This window comes from Vidua macroura, chromosome 9 (assembly GCF_024509145.1).
Source record: "Vidua macroura isolate BioBank_ID:100142 chromosome 9, ASM2450914v1, whole genome shotgun sequence".
Lineage (NCBI taxonomy): Eukaryota > Metazoa > Chordata > Aves > Passeriformes > Viduidae > Vidua > Vidua macroura.
Genome location: NC_071579.1, coordinates 917,305 through 931,163, shown reverse-complemented (window position 1 = coordinate 931,163; position 13,859 = coordinate 917,305). Strand labels below are relative to the sequence as shown.

General features: G+C 53.0%; 1 protein-coding gene across 1 annotated transcript in view; it reads left to right on the top strand.

The window, feature by feature from the left end:
- Window positions 1-8,141: 8,141 nt before the first annotated feature.
- TEDC1 (tubulin epsilon and delta complex 1) overlaps window positions 8,142-13,859 on the top strand; it is a 66,616-nt gene continuing 60,898 nt past the window's right edge. The window contains exons 1-2 of the mRNA XM_053985484.1: window positions 8,142-8,297; window positions 9,186-9,264. Coding sequence (XP_053841459.1) covers window positions 8,142-8,297; window positions 9,186-9,264 — 235 coding nt within the window. The remainder of the gene's footprint in view (window positions 8,298-9,185; window positions 9,265-13,859) is intronic.

Sequence of the window (13,859 nt, the reverse complement as noted above, 5' to 3'; positions counted from 1 at the left end):
GCAGCTGTGCTCTCTGTAACAGGAGTCCCACGGGACCTGCTTGTGAAGTGCTTGCCACCTGCTTGATGCCCCTGCGGCCTTTGGGTTGAGCCCCACACTGTGTGATGGCCCTGTGTGCCCTCAGCTGGGCCAGAGAGGTGTCTTGCTGGGAGGGGATGCTGTCACATCAGGACAACCTGGTATTTGCTGCTTTTGATCTGAGCAGCCACCTGAAAAGGCCAAGGGAAGCGGGAGGTTGCTGCCGAGGCAGAGCCAGCCTCCCCCGGCAGGGACAGCAGAGCTGTGGTGTTAGAAAGCAAGAGCTGGCTCGAGAGCTTTGCTCTTTTGTGTTTCAACATTTTTGCCCTACTGCAAACACAGCACTGACAGATGTCAAAGATGTTAACTTGAGGAATGCTTCTAAAATGGTTTCTTAACCATGTCTTTCCCTAACCTGAACCACTCCATTTACATATTCAGAGATACCTCATCACCCACTAGGATATTTTTGTCTACAGTTTATGAATGCATTTCCTTAGAGGCTGCTCTGCATTTCACTGTCACATCAGCCTTCCTGGGACTTGGCCAAAACCCTCAGGGGTCAGAGAAACATGTCCAGTGTCAAAATCCTTGGTGTCAGAAGCAGACTGATCTGATAAGCATCTTAAAACTTCCAATTAAAACTTGCTTGATGCTGCAAGGCGCTGCCTCGCCTCCCACCCCGAGAGCACAACAAACACAGGCGTCTGTGTCAAAGGCAAACTCTGGCTATTGCTGCTCGGCTGTCATCAGACTTGCCAGCCAGCCAGGGCTCGTAGGGACCTCCTGCTCCCACTGCTGCCTTTGCCAGCAGCCTCCCGGGGTTGCCAGCACCCATGGACCTGTGGCTCCCGGCCATCCACACCCTGTCCCTCTCTGCCAGCCTGCCTCTGGGGCACTGGGACACGGCTTTTCCCTGCCAGCTGAGCTTCAAAGCACACTAGTGATAGAATCTCAGCAGCCTCACCCGTGCCACTGAGATAGTGTTTTCCCTCAGGCATTTAAAGTAATGGCAAACACAAGCCTTGTCATCCTCGGGATTTGTGTGTCCAGCTGGGAAAAGGACCTGTGGGTTTGGCTCAGGGTCCTTCCCACTGAAGTTTCAGAAGCAGTATTCCAAGTACAAGGGGCCAGGCCAGCAGGGATAAGGGAAGGAACCAGAGAAAGGTATGGAAAAGCAGGGGCTGCACGGGGGGGAGGCTGGTGTGATCCAGCCCTTTTCACTGGCAGGGGCTGAAGCTGGGGCAGGAGGCAGTGTTCTGCTGTGTTCTGCTGTTTGCTGTGTGCTGCTGTTTGCACTGTGGCTCCCTTTTGCTTCCATCCCTGGCCATGGATTTGCAGTGTACTTGTGGTGGCTGGGGGCATCTCTCCCTGTCCTGGGTGCACGTGGGGATGCAGGAACTGAGCTGTGCCAGGCCTGTGCAGCTGCAGCTAAGCCTGATCCTGCAGGCGCCTCACTCTGTGCTGCAGAGGGGAATATATGTGTGCATTAAAAACCAGGGATCCCTCAAGCATGGGCTGGGGACGAGCCCCTTGGTATTTATTGCCAAAATCTGCTTCTTAGAGTCCTGTTTTTCTGCTTGCCCCGCAGTAAGAGCTCCCACTGAGATGGCTTTTAGCCCCAGGACTTTCTTCTGGGATCTTCTTCTCCAAGAGCCGTGCTTGTACAAGCCACACTCTCTGCCTGATCCAGCCTTGATGCTGTGAGGTTGGGCAGTTCAGGCACAGGTCACAGGTCCGCAAGGAGCCTTGGTCAAAGAAAACATATGATACATTGATTTTTTAAGAAACTCGCTTTGGTCTTTGGAGAGGAAGCAGCAACAGCTGTATCTCATTTGGATAGGAAATCCACGCCTGAGCCAGGCCTCCTGGATGCTCAGCGAGGCTCGGCAGTGGCCGGCACGCCAGGGAGGTGGGCTGTCAGCAGACACAATCTTTTCTCCATTTGAACAGTAAATCTCCGTGGCCTGGAGTGTGACTGCACACATAGACAGCAGTGTGGTTTCCAGTGCCTCTCATCTGTGATGCTTTTGGTTCTGAGCCTTGGCAGGAGCTTGGCACAGGCAGGGACGCTCCCTTCCCTCCCAGTGTGGTGATGCCCTGGCTGTGCTGCTCCTGCAGCAGGGAGAGCAAGATGCTTGGGGCAAATTCCAGCTTTCTGCCTGTCTGGGACAGCAAAAGTTGTTGGGTGATTTACAGCATGGTGATGCCCAGCACAAAACCTCCCTGCTTTGGTGACCTGAAACGCTACCGTTGGTGACTCTGAAGAAAGGGGCTGTGCTTCCTCTGCCGTTATTTCCTAAGCTCGGGCTGAGATCAGTCCGTAGGTTGTGGAGTGATAGTTGCTATAAACACTTCATCACTGTGACACAAAAACAAACAACATCACAGTTCCTCTGGCAGCTGGGTGTGGGCGAGCCCCAACGCCCTGGGTAGGGAAGCAGAAGAGATTTTGGCAAAGACAGAAAACAGGATGGGTTTAGAAACTTAACTGCTGCTGCTCCCCATCCCGGCTTTGTGACTTTCTGTACAGAAGAGAAAAAGAGAGGGGAGCAAAAAGAGGGCTGGGGGGCCCTTCAGCCGTGGGGGCACAGTGCAGGCAGGAGTGGCCAGTGAGGGTGATCTGACCCTGCTGTGTCCTCCTCTCAGCACAGATTGACAGACCTTAATCTGAAGCAGGGGACAGATGTTTCTCTGTGCCTGCAGCTGGCAAGGGAGGTAGCTGAGGCTGGAAGTCCTTCAGCAGGGCTCTCCTCAGGGTCCTGCTTAGGGAGGGCAGCGGGCTCGGCCCCTGGACAGGGCTGTGTTTTGGCAGTGTGGCTGCAGCCTTCAGGTCCCATCTGGACTAACATGTGCTGGGAGCCCGGGTCAATGCTACCTTGCTGGGGCACCAACAGGGCCACTCACCCTCTCCTGCCAGTGCTGATGGGGACACTGATGTGATGCTTCTACCACTTCCCTTGAGGTGGTTTGTGCAGCCTCTGGCTGGGGGAGAGTGGCACAGGGGCTGTGGCTGCAGGAGCTTCCTGCTCTGTGCTGTGCAGAGCTCATGAGGATGAAGCTGGGCTGGAGCTGGGTGGCATCCAGTGCGCCACCGCTTTGGGGATTTTTAAGGCTGATTTGTGTTAAGTTCAAAGAGCTCTGACATATTTTAGGTCAAAAAAGTGTCTGCCCATCTCCTAATGCCTCAGAAATCTGCCTTATGCAGAGAGTGTGGACAGAGGGGCTGTGCAGCAGATGTCAGGCAGCAGGAACTCTGGCGTGGGGAGATGGGACTTCCCATCCAGCTCTGCAAAGCAGTGGTTTGGGGAACCCCCATCTCAGCAACGGAAACAGCTCTGCAGAGGTGAAAAAGGGGGGGGTCAAACCTACTTCCTGATGGGGAACAACACCTCTAGCAAACTCTGAAGATACTGAAAGCAGAGGGACTCTGGGTATGACAGCCAGGGGTGTAACAAGAAATGAATGGGACTGTGAACTGAGGTACTGAAAATTAAGGTCCAGCTAGGGAGGAAGGAGAGGAGGGCACAGACTGCTCTACTCTCACCCCTTCCTGCTGCTGGTGATCCAGTGCTGGAGAGCTGGTGATCCAGTGCTGGAGAGCAGCTGGGTGCAGAAAGCCCTGGTGGTGTTTATCAGGTCCTGGGTGGTTTGCCCAAGCAAGGAGTAGAAGCAGAAAAGTTGATGTCAGGCACCCAGAGGTGAATTTTACTTTACTTTACAAGAGATGAATTTAACATCTCTTGTGTTATTTTCAACGAAACAGGGAGAGTTTCCAACAGGGAAGGGTGCAAGGACTTCTCTCTGAAGCCTCTGTCTTCTTTTGGTGAGTATCGAGTCAAAGGCCCTGGGGGAGGAGGTCAGAGGGACTTTTCCTCTGTGCAGAGGAACTTGGCTATTAGAGTGAAAAGGGTGAAACTCCTGAGAAGAGAGTTGCTGAGACCTCAGACCTCTTTTCTAATCATTCCCAAATTCACTTATCATACTGAAAGCCCTACATAAGAGGGCCTGAAATACCAACACTTTTCTTAACCATCCAGCTGCTGGGAGCTGACCTTGAATTTTGGTGCTACAGTCCACACACAGGCCTGCTGCTGACTAACTGCCTGTGTCCAGAAAACCTGCAGCAGAGCATTTGTGGAGTCATGACAGCATTGCTGCAGCCCATCTATGCAGGCAGTCCCTGTGCTTGCTTGGCTCCTTTCTGCCAGCACCATGGCCATGCTGCCAGGTCATGCCTTTTCCCACTCTGCTTAACCTGATGTCCCGGTGAGGGTAGAGCAAGTGTGTATAAAAGGGCAGGAGGGCACATGGGGAAGGAGCTGGACATGTTTGCAGCAGAAAGTGGTGCAGCCTGCCTGACCTGCTTGGGGTGTGAAATGCTCCTGCCACCCAAGGCCTCCCTTGAGCAGGCAGGGAGGGAAGCTGTGCTCTGCTCTGATGGCTGCTTAGCAGATACCACACCGCAGGAAGGAGAGGGAAAGGAGAGGGGAAGGGGAGAGGCAAGGAACTCAGGCCACCCGAGCTGGCGGTGGAGCGTGGGAAGCGCTGATGCCTGGATTGGGGGCCTGGCCAGGAGACAGGCTGGCTCCCGCCCACGCCTTCACGGGGATAAAAGCATTAAGAAAAAAACCCAGAAGACCAAAGAAGTTGTTTTTGCAGGAGGACAGCTCACACCTTGCCCTTGGCAGAGCGGGCTGAGGTGACGTCAGAGAGCAAGCAGGGATGGCTGCTATCGCGTACAATTGGCATGAGGCAATGGGACAGGGCCGCCGTCACCACCTCTGGCGACCCCGTGCACGCAGCAGGGCCGCGTGTGGTGGCGAGCTGCCATGGCACGGGGGCAAACAGGCGCCCTTGGCTCCACTGAGTCACCCAGCACGGAAATGACCGCAGCTGACACATCGCGCCGAAAATGGGCGTTTGTGTGGCTGTGTGGCACCACGTGGGCCCAGCAACCCAGAGAGGCCAAAGTCCAGTGGCCTTTCCCAACGAAAGCATCCCTGGCCCCTCAGCACGTGCCTGGGCTTTCCCTTCCCTTTGCTGTCCCCACTGCTATGCTCGCCCTGAATCTGCCTCAGTGCCTGGGAGCCGGGGAGCAGCTGATAAGCCAGCTCTGTCCTGCTTCCTTTCTATAGAGAGGGTCCTGGGGGCTTCCAGTCTCCACGATGACATCAGGGTTGTGCGCTGATGTCAGCCAGCCATTGCTGGTTTCCATCTGCCAGGACACTATTGCTTGGGAGAGGGGAGGTGAGGGTGGCCTGGACGCAGCAGGGCTCTGCTGCCAGCGGGGTGCCATCGCCACCCCTGCTGGGACAGCACGCCGGGGGCCGTCACACCGTCACCTCCGCCGTCTGTCCACAGCACGCAGTCCATCTCTGCAGCAGGAAACCATCGCCTTCCCATCGGCCTCTCCCACGCTGGGAACACGGCCCAGGCAGCCGGCGGAGCAGATAAGTGGGGCCTCGCGGGCCGGCACCGAGCTCCTGCTGCGCTGCCGGGATGCTGGGAGCCTGGGATGCTCTGCCTGGCCTCCGAGCCGCCCGTGGCCAAGTGCCAGCCCTGCACAGCGCCAGGCGTCCTGGGTCAACGGGGCTGCCACGGCCAGGGGAGCCACGGCGCGAGGGAGCGGGGCACGCCGGCCGGCAGGGCAGCCAGCCCCGTGCTGGGGTGCCACGGGGCTGGTTTGGCCAGCAGCATGGAGAGGCGGCTCTCGGCGTGCGGGGATGGTGTGAATCCCAGCTGCTGAGTGCTGGCCTGGGGGCTGGCTGGGGGACGGGAGCCCAGAGGAGGGGTGATGGACAGAGCCACTCACCGGGCGATGCAGGAGAGCTCTTGTCTCGGCAGCTGCCCTGAGGAGGAAAGGCCGAGACAGAGGAATGTGTGTGGGGACAGGGATAGCTTTGAGCTGGGTTTATGGAGTGGTCAAGAAAACACAGGAAATTGGCTGCAGCTGAAGGTCCTCCTGCCTGGAGACTGCAGCAGAGACGGGAAAATAGACAAGCGATGTGTCATGGAGGGAGCAGACAGCGCCTGATAGCAGCAAGGCATGGAAAGCCAAGAGGGATGCCAAAGACAGCAGAGGATTGTCCCGGTTCGATAAGGCTCTGGGCAATAAAAAGGGACTTTATGGGCTGTTGGAAACCAAAGGCAAGGAACCATGTGGAAATGCCAAGCCTGTTAGGAAGGAGAGCAAAGAAGTGGATACAGATTGCTGAGCTAGAACTGGACAAGGAATAAGGAAAATGCTTTCCAGGTCATTAGGAAAGGAGGATGTGAGACAACAGCTGCTAGAGAAGATCTTTTAAAAATCCTTAAGCCTGGATAACTCACACCCAGGGGTCCTTTCAGGGCTGGCTGGAGCAGGAGCCAGGATCCACAGGACGGGGAGAGCTCTGGAGCAGCGCTCAGCACTGGAAAGGGCTGCGCTCCCCAGCACAGGGGCGGGAGGCAGGAGAGGAGCAACCAGAGGGAAGGAGTGCAAACACAGTTCACGTGGCCTCGAGGACCCTTTGGACCACTGCGATTTCTCTCCTCATTGCAAGCAGCCATTTGGCCTGTTCCGTAGCAGGAAGGAATTTCACGTGTTGTTTCGTGTTGTTCAGATACTGGTGGAAAAAAAAAGTAAAGGCATCACGCTAGATGCACAGTGAGCGCATTAAATGGGCTATGAGCCGGGGAACTGGCCAAGAAACCACCAGTGGGGGCTTCCAGCAGGTCTCATGTCCAGGCACAGGCAGGATCCCCGCGGTGCTGGCGGAGCAGACCCGTGTCCCTGGTACAGACCAGCCGTGCTCCCTCTGTAAACCCACAGCAGGAATCCATCTCTGTGCCAGGTTTGGCTTCTGTAAATGCTGGTCATGGGCACACTTCTCTCTGCAACTCAGAGCAGCTCCGTTTCTCCTCCCCCACGCCCGCCAAGGATTAATCCCTGGGATCTCTTCATGTCGAGGGTTAAATGCCGGGGGACCCGAGCTGGCCGCAGCGCGCCCCGCAGAGCAGGAGGCAGGCGGGAATATCCGGGAATATCCGCAGGGCTGCTGCTGCCAAACGCTGCTCTCCCGCCGTCCGAGGAGCTGCTCTGCCTGCGGCGGAGCTGTGCTTTTGCCACAGCCGAAGCCGGCTTTTGCAACAGCTCTGCCCGCCAGGAAGGACGGGGGAAGCTCGCAGGGCTCCTCCGGGTGCTTTCTGCCGGGGCAGGAGGCGCGCCCACGGCTCGGGGAGGTGACACGAGTGGCTCACTGCCCGGGGCAGGCCAGGAGCACTCTGTGCCCCGAGCCGCGGCCCGGGACAGACTGGGAGATGCAGGGAGATGCAGGGAGATGCAGGGAGGTGCAGGGACATCCAGGGAGGTGCAGGGAGGTGCAGGGACAGGCAGGGAGGTGCAGGGACAGGCAGGGACATGTAGGGAGGTGCAGGGACATCCAGGGACATGCAGGGACATCCAGGGAGATGCAGGGACAGGCAGGGACATGCAGGGAGGTGCAGGGACATGCAGGGACAGGCAGGGACAGGCAGGGACAGGCAGGGACAGGCAGGGAGGTGCAGAGACAGGCAGGGACAGGCAGGGAGGTGCAGGGACAGGCAGGGACATGCAGGGAGGTGCAGGGACAAGCGGGGAGGTGCAGGGACAGGCAGGGACATGTAGGGAGGTGCAGGGACAGGCAGGGAGGTGCAGGGACATGCAGGGAGGTGCAGGGACAGGCAGGGACATGTAGGGAGGTGCAGGGACAGGCAGGGAGGTGCAGGGACATGCAGGGACATGCAGGGAGGTGCAGGGACAGGCAGGGACATGTAAGGAGGTGCAGGGACAGGCAGGGAGGTGCAGGGACAGGCAGGGACATGCAGGGAGGTGCAGGGACAAGCAGGGAGGTGCAGGGACATCCAGGGAGATGCAGGGACAGGCAGGGAGGTGCAGAGACAGGCAGGGACATGCAGGGAGGTGCAGGGACAGGCAGGGAGGTGCAGGGACAGGCAGGGACAGGCAGGGACATCCAGGGACATCCAGGCAAGCAGGGCTGCCGCGCCCGCAGTGCCCCCTCCCCTCGGCCAGGGGGCGCTGCCGCGGGCGGGCGGCCCGGAAGGGCGCTCCCTGTGGGGCCGGGGCCGGCGGGAGCGGCGCGATGCGCGGGCAGCAGCGGGAGCAGCACCGGGAGCAGCAGCGGGAGCGGGGCCGGGCGCTGCCCGCCGCCGTCGGGGCGCTGTGCCGGGCCCTGCCGCCCCGCGCCCGGCCCGCTCCCGACACCCTGCGCCGCGCCAGGTTCGACCGGCCGCAGGCGGTGAGCGCCGGCCGCTCCGCCCGGAGACCCTGCGGGGCACAGGGCAGCGGGGAGCAGCGGGACACCCGAGTCCGGCTGGGCCCGGGCACAGGCTGTGCATGGCAGCGCGGCGGGCACCGAGCCTTGGGCAGGCCCTGCGTGCGGTCCCGGTTCGGTGTGCACCCAGCTGACACGTGTTAGAGAACTCTCAGCAGAGTCTCCGCGCTGGGAAGGGCTGTGCCTTGCTGTGGTTGTAACTTGAGGCTTGGTGTTTCACTCTAGTCTGCGACACCTTCTCGGTGTCGCCTGCTGCCCTTTGCTGTACCCAGCTTGGGTCTTGCTGCTCTGTCTCCGAGGCTTCCAGCGCGCACACAGGATACCTCCCTCCCTCGGCTGTTTTAAGGATTTTACAAGTGTTGACTAAAATTCCAGCCGTAAGAATCACTATTTGAGTTTGTCAGCATGGTGTCCTTGTGCAGCCAAGAAATGATTCCCAGTTCCAGCTCATGCTGTTGTGCCTCTTTGTTTGTGAGTTTCTGACACTGTCGTGGTCAGATCTTACCGGTGTGTTCAGGTGCTTGTTTGACTACGGGTGAGCTGTGCCATATGTGGTTGTGTCAGCAGATTTTGGAATGCTCCTCCACACATGGGTCTCACAGTAGAAGTGCTGGGTGTTGCTGTACAGCCAGCATTAACCCTTTTCTTTCTGGGTGCTCTTTTCTGTAGATTCTGTGTTCATCAGGTAGGAGAACATACATGAACCTGCCTGATCAGATGGTGTTGGCTGGATCAGCAGGTGTGCTGTTCCATGTGTGATGTTCAGATATGGGCTTAATTGCCTAATTAAGTCTAAATAATATGGCAGATATTTTTCCTGCTGATCTCCCCTTCCACCCCTCTCTTTTGCAGAGCCTGGACTTCTGGAAGCTGCTGTACGTGCTTCTGAAGCAGATCCATGGGGGCAGGTGGACAGAGTCTGATGCCATAGGTAACATCATTCTGGTTGACTGCAGTTTCCATCTGTCCTGGGACTGGTTTTGTAGCACCTTTGGCTCCTTTCTCCCTGTAGTGAGCACTCTGTTTTGAACACCTGTGCCACCAGCGTACTGGGTGTCAGGTTTAGTGATGAGTAAATGTGCTGTGAGGCAGGTTTGCTACTCTCTGGTGTGCTTTGTCCTGGAAACGGGGATGTTTCCACAGCCTCTTGCATCCCTGTGACATTTTATTGCAGGTAAATCACTGCAATGATGTTATGCATTCTCAGTATCTGCAAAGACGGAAGCAGATTTGGTTTTCCTTTGGTTCCTTCTTTTCCCATTCATACCGTGATTCTGTTGGTACTTTTCTATCCAGTCCTGTGTCAGAGCCAGGAATTGCAACATGAGAGCCATAAAGGCAGTGTTTTGCATTGAAGTCCTAGACAAAACAAGAAATGGACCGTGTGTGATTATTTTAGGGGAACTGCGAATAATACATTTACGGACAGGGCCACTGCTCCAGAGAGGAGCTGAATACAGATTGACTTCTCAAAATAGCAGAAGACTGTTTGCTTCTTGAATGTTTGTTGTTCCAAGTACAACACTACTCTCCATCTTCTCTCTTGAAACATGTCTATCTAGGGCCTTTTCATTGTATGAGAATTGTATTGTGATGAATCAAGGTCTCCTCATACCAAATCCACTTAATATACTCACTTTTGCACTTGAAAGCAAAACACCCCAAACAGCCCTGTATAAGCCCCTGATCAGCTGTGAGCCTGGTGGCTCTGTAAATGGAATTAAGAAAGGTTAAGCATTGTGGAATGCAGAGCAAAACCACCAGCATAGTTTAGCTGGTGGCTCAGCAGGCAGTCCTGTTACTCGCAGGACTGCTATTTTTCATTTGGCTGTTTTTATTTTTCCACTCATGCACAATCTGCTGTGTAGGGCAAGTCTATTTATTGACTGTCTCCCACAGCATTGTGGATGTGGTCCTGCACTTGTGCAACCTTGTTGGATCCTGGCTGCTCCCATGCTAATTGCCTGTAGCATTTGGGGACAGAATTTCCAAATGCATGTGGCAGGTTCTGGCTCTGGAGACAGCAAACACAGCCTCCACTGGTATTATTGTGAGGTAGCAATGTGTGTTTCTGCTGAGAACTGCTCAGCTGATTTCTGAGCAACCTTTTTAGTCACAACTTGGTGATTAAAGCTGAAATTCAGGCTGGAGAGCTGGGCTGTTTTTCAAATGACACTAATTACTTTTGCTTGGCAAGTGAATGAGTTGTCTGCTCTGAACACAATCGATATTTTACTGCTTTTCTTCTCTGCCCCAGCTCTGGCCTCTTGTGTATTTAATGCAAATGAAATAAGCCTTGGGCATAGGCACTAAATAACTTTCTCAGGTTTGTGTAGGATCCTGTTACACACTAGAGAATTGAAACAGATTCCTCTAATCCAAGTCTAGTGCCTTAGTCCACAGATCAAGCTTTGCTTTTCTCTGGTCTTTTTGTACAACCTCTTAATTACCTTGGTTAAAACAAGGAGAGCAGCAGTTGCCAGATCCCAGAGGAAGGCTGTGAAGACTCCTTTGGTGTAGGGGTTGCTGTGAGCTTAGAAACAGCTTTCTGGAAAAGAGAAGCCATTCTCCAGTGGTCTTGCATCCGTTATTTTTCAGAAGGAAACACTGATCTTTGGCCACTTCAGGAATGCCACTGAAGCCTGCCAGTCAGTGGTTATAGAATTCTGCAACTGGCTCCTGGTTTCTTGTTCGGTGGGAATTTTTTCTTCCCACAGTGAAAAGCACTTAACTGTAAACTTTGCTGTAAACTTACTGTAAAATCCATTGCCTTAAACATGTCACAGCAGTGGGTCACTGGACAGTGGAGAGTCAGAGTAAGCTGTGTGAATACTCTGGGCATAACCTTGCTGATGGAATCGTGATTAGTGGTTTCATGCTGCTTGTTCTTCACAGAGGCTGATGAACTTGGTTAACAACCTGACAGCCACACCAGGTAGCAGTGCAATATGCATTTGGACAGTTGGAAGACACATTTACTTTCTGGGATTGCTGTTCCGTTTTTATAGCATGGGAAAGAGGTCTGAAGCTGCAATAGATTTTTCTTTGTTTGACAAATGTAGCAGAAAATGTTTTTCTGAAGCGTTAGTTTCCCATAATCCCACTCCCTGTGCAGGTGTTCCTTGTCTGAGTGCATGAAGTAATGTATCTGTGTCTGTGCTTGCACTTGGTTTGTAGTTCCTTTCCATTTTAGCCTGCCAGGCTAGTGCACAGCTCTTTTTTGAATGCCATCTTGTAAATCATTGAAAATATTTGTCAGGACTCACAGTGGGAAAGCACAGCTTGAGTATAGTTTTTAGTGAGGTGAACCCTGAGGTTCATCCCCAGCTTGGTCTTACTTGCTGAGTATACTTCTATAAATAATATCTGTGGAGAAGGGGATTAGTTGGAAGCCTTGTCAAGGTCTTTCTGTATAAATTTCCTAATCCTAATGCCATAAGAAAACGTCAGATAGGTCTGATCTTCTATCTGAGTGATATTTTTCCTCTCTCTTGGTCGCGTGTTACGGAAGAATCCATCTTGGTCCTGGGTACTCACATAACCTTTACTGCCATTGATACTTTTGCCTTCTAACTTGAGCACTCTAGAGATGGGGAAAACTGAGGGACTTCTCTAAGGTCACAGGAAGGCTCCTTGAGCCCCAGTTCCAGATCCATGTCTTGACTGCTCACTCCCAGTTCCTGCCTGGTACACCAACTGTACCATCTCCTGTGAGGGTAGCATGTTGCAGAGGGAGACATGAAAGAAGTGGAGATAAAGGACCAGAACAACACTGAAATTCAGGTGCTGAATTACCTTGGTGGATCTGGCCTGAGTGATGTGTCAGAGTAGGGAAATGGTGATAAAATAAAAAAACACCTGACCTGCTCTGCTTTCCTCCACTTTGATACGTTATTTTTTAAGGAGCTACTTGAACTGCAGATGGCAGCATGTGATGCTTATTTGCTTTGAAAAAGGAGGAAAGCATGTACTAATCATCCTTCCTTTTGGAGGATTTCTGCCTTTACCTGTTATGGCAATTCCTTTCTTGACAAATGCACACAGAAAAGGAAAGGATGACATGAAAACCCTGCTCATGTAAGAATGTTCACAAGTTATCAAAATAAAATCTGCAATATCTCCATGCTCCTCTTGTGCTTGAGGGATTGGAGTGCACATCTACAGGAAGATTTTTAGGAAGCCATAGGCATTTCTGCCACCCTGACATGGGGAAGGGAAGCTGCTTGTTTCATTTGCAGGATCTGTGGAAAGAGCAAATGGAGTGATTTAGTCTTTTGCTTTGTAGGAATGCCTGAACTGCATGAAACTGTAGATTCCTCTAGCTCTACCCAGCTGTGACAGCTGTCAAAAGGAAAGAAAAGAGCAAATCTAGAAGGATGGTTTCATGGTGGGGGGATATTCCTTCAGCCTCCAGCAGTTTACATCTCAGACTTTCTATTCCAGAGGGGATATGTTTGTGTTTCATAAGTTTCCATGAACTGTTGTTCTGTAAATCCAGTTTCTCCTTGACCCTGAGTGACTCTTAGGAGTCCATAGAGTCCCACAGTGAGAAATTTCAGAATTTTGCTCTGTGTGTGAAGAGCATCTCTGTTATGTTTTGACTCACATGCTTGCTAACTTTGTTGGCTCACAGTTCTTGTGTTGAGTGTTGTGCAAACAAATAATCCACTCTTCACCCATTGCACAGCACTCAGGATTTTGAAGAGTTGTGTCATATCGATTCTTGCTCTTCTTCTTGGCCTACTTCATTGCTTCTTACAATGCAGCTGTTCTGTACTTGTGATTGCACTTGTCCTTTCTCTTCATTTCTTTCCAAATCTTCTGTAGCCTTAATGGGAGAGAAGAAATAAGGGTCACGGTGGGTATTTGTGTTCTGTTCAGTGTCCTTGGTAGGTTTCTCACACTGAGTTTGCCTTTGGATGCCTGTCAGAACCAATTGTGGTACTGTCATTAAAAATCTTATCATCTGAGATTGTGTTCCTGAGCTCACGGAGCAGATCCACTCTTATGTTGTAAGGCAGTAAAGTTAGGAACATTTCTTTATTTGTGCACATAATTTTTCATTTTTTTCTAAAAATACTTTTATCTGTCTTTTTAAAGCTTGGGCTCAGGGTTCTGCAGTCCTTCATGATCTGCATTCTTTACTACTAATATCACATCAGCACCAAGTTTTCTGTCACTGTCACATTGTCTAAGTGTCATTTTGAGTTGGTTGAACAGCAGCTGTTTAGCACAGAGCCCTCATGTGAAACCACTGTTTGTCCCTGCCCTCTGGTTTTTGTCTGCTGGGTACTTGTCATTGATCCAAGGCTTTTCCTCTCCCTCCACTGCAGTGCCTTGGTTTCTTTGTGCAAGCTGAATCCCAGTGGGAAGTCTAAATGTCTTGCATTGGTTGAATCTTCCTTCATCACTTGCTTCTTGTTGCCCTCAGAGAACTCCAGAAAATTTCTGGACTCCAGAAAATTTCTGGAGTCTTCCTTTAACACCTGTTGGTTCTTAGCCAGTATGTGTTGTTTTCATTGTCCC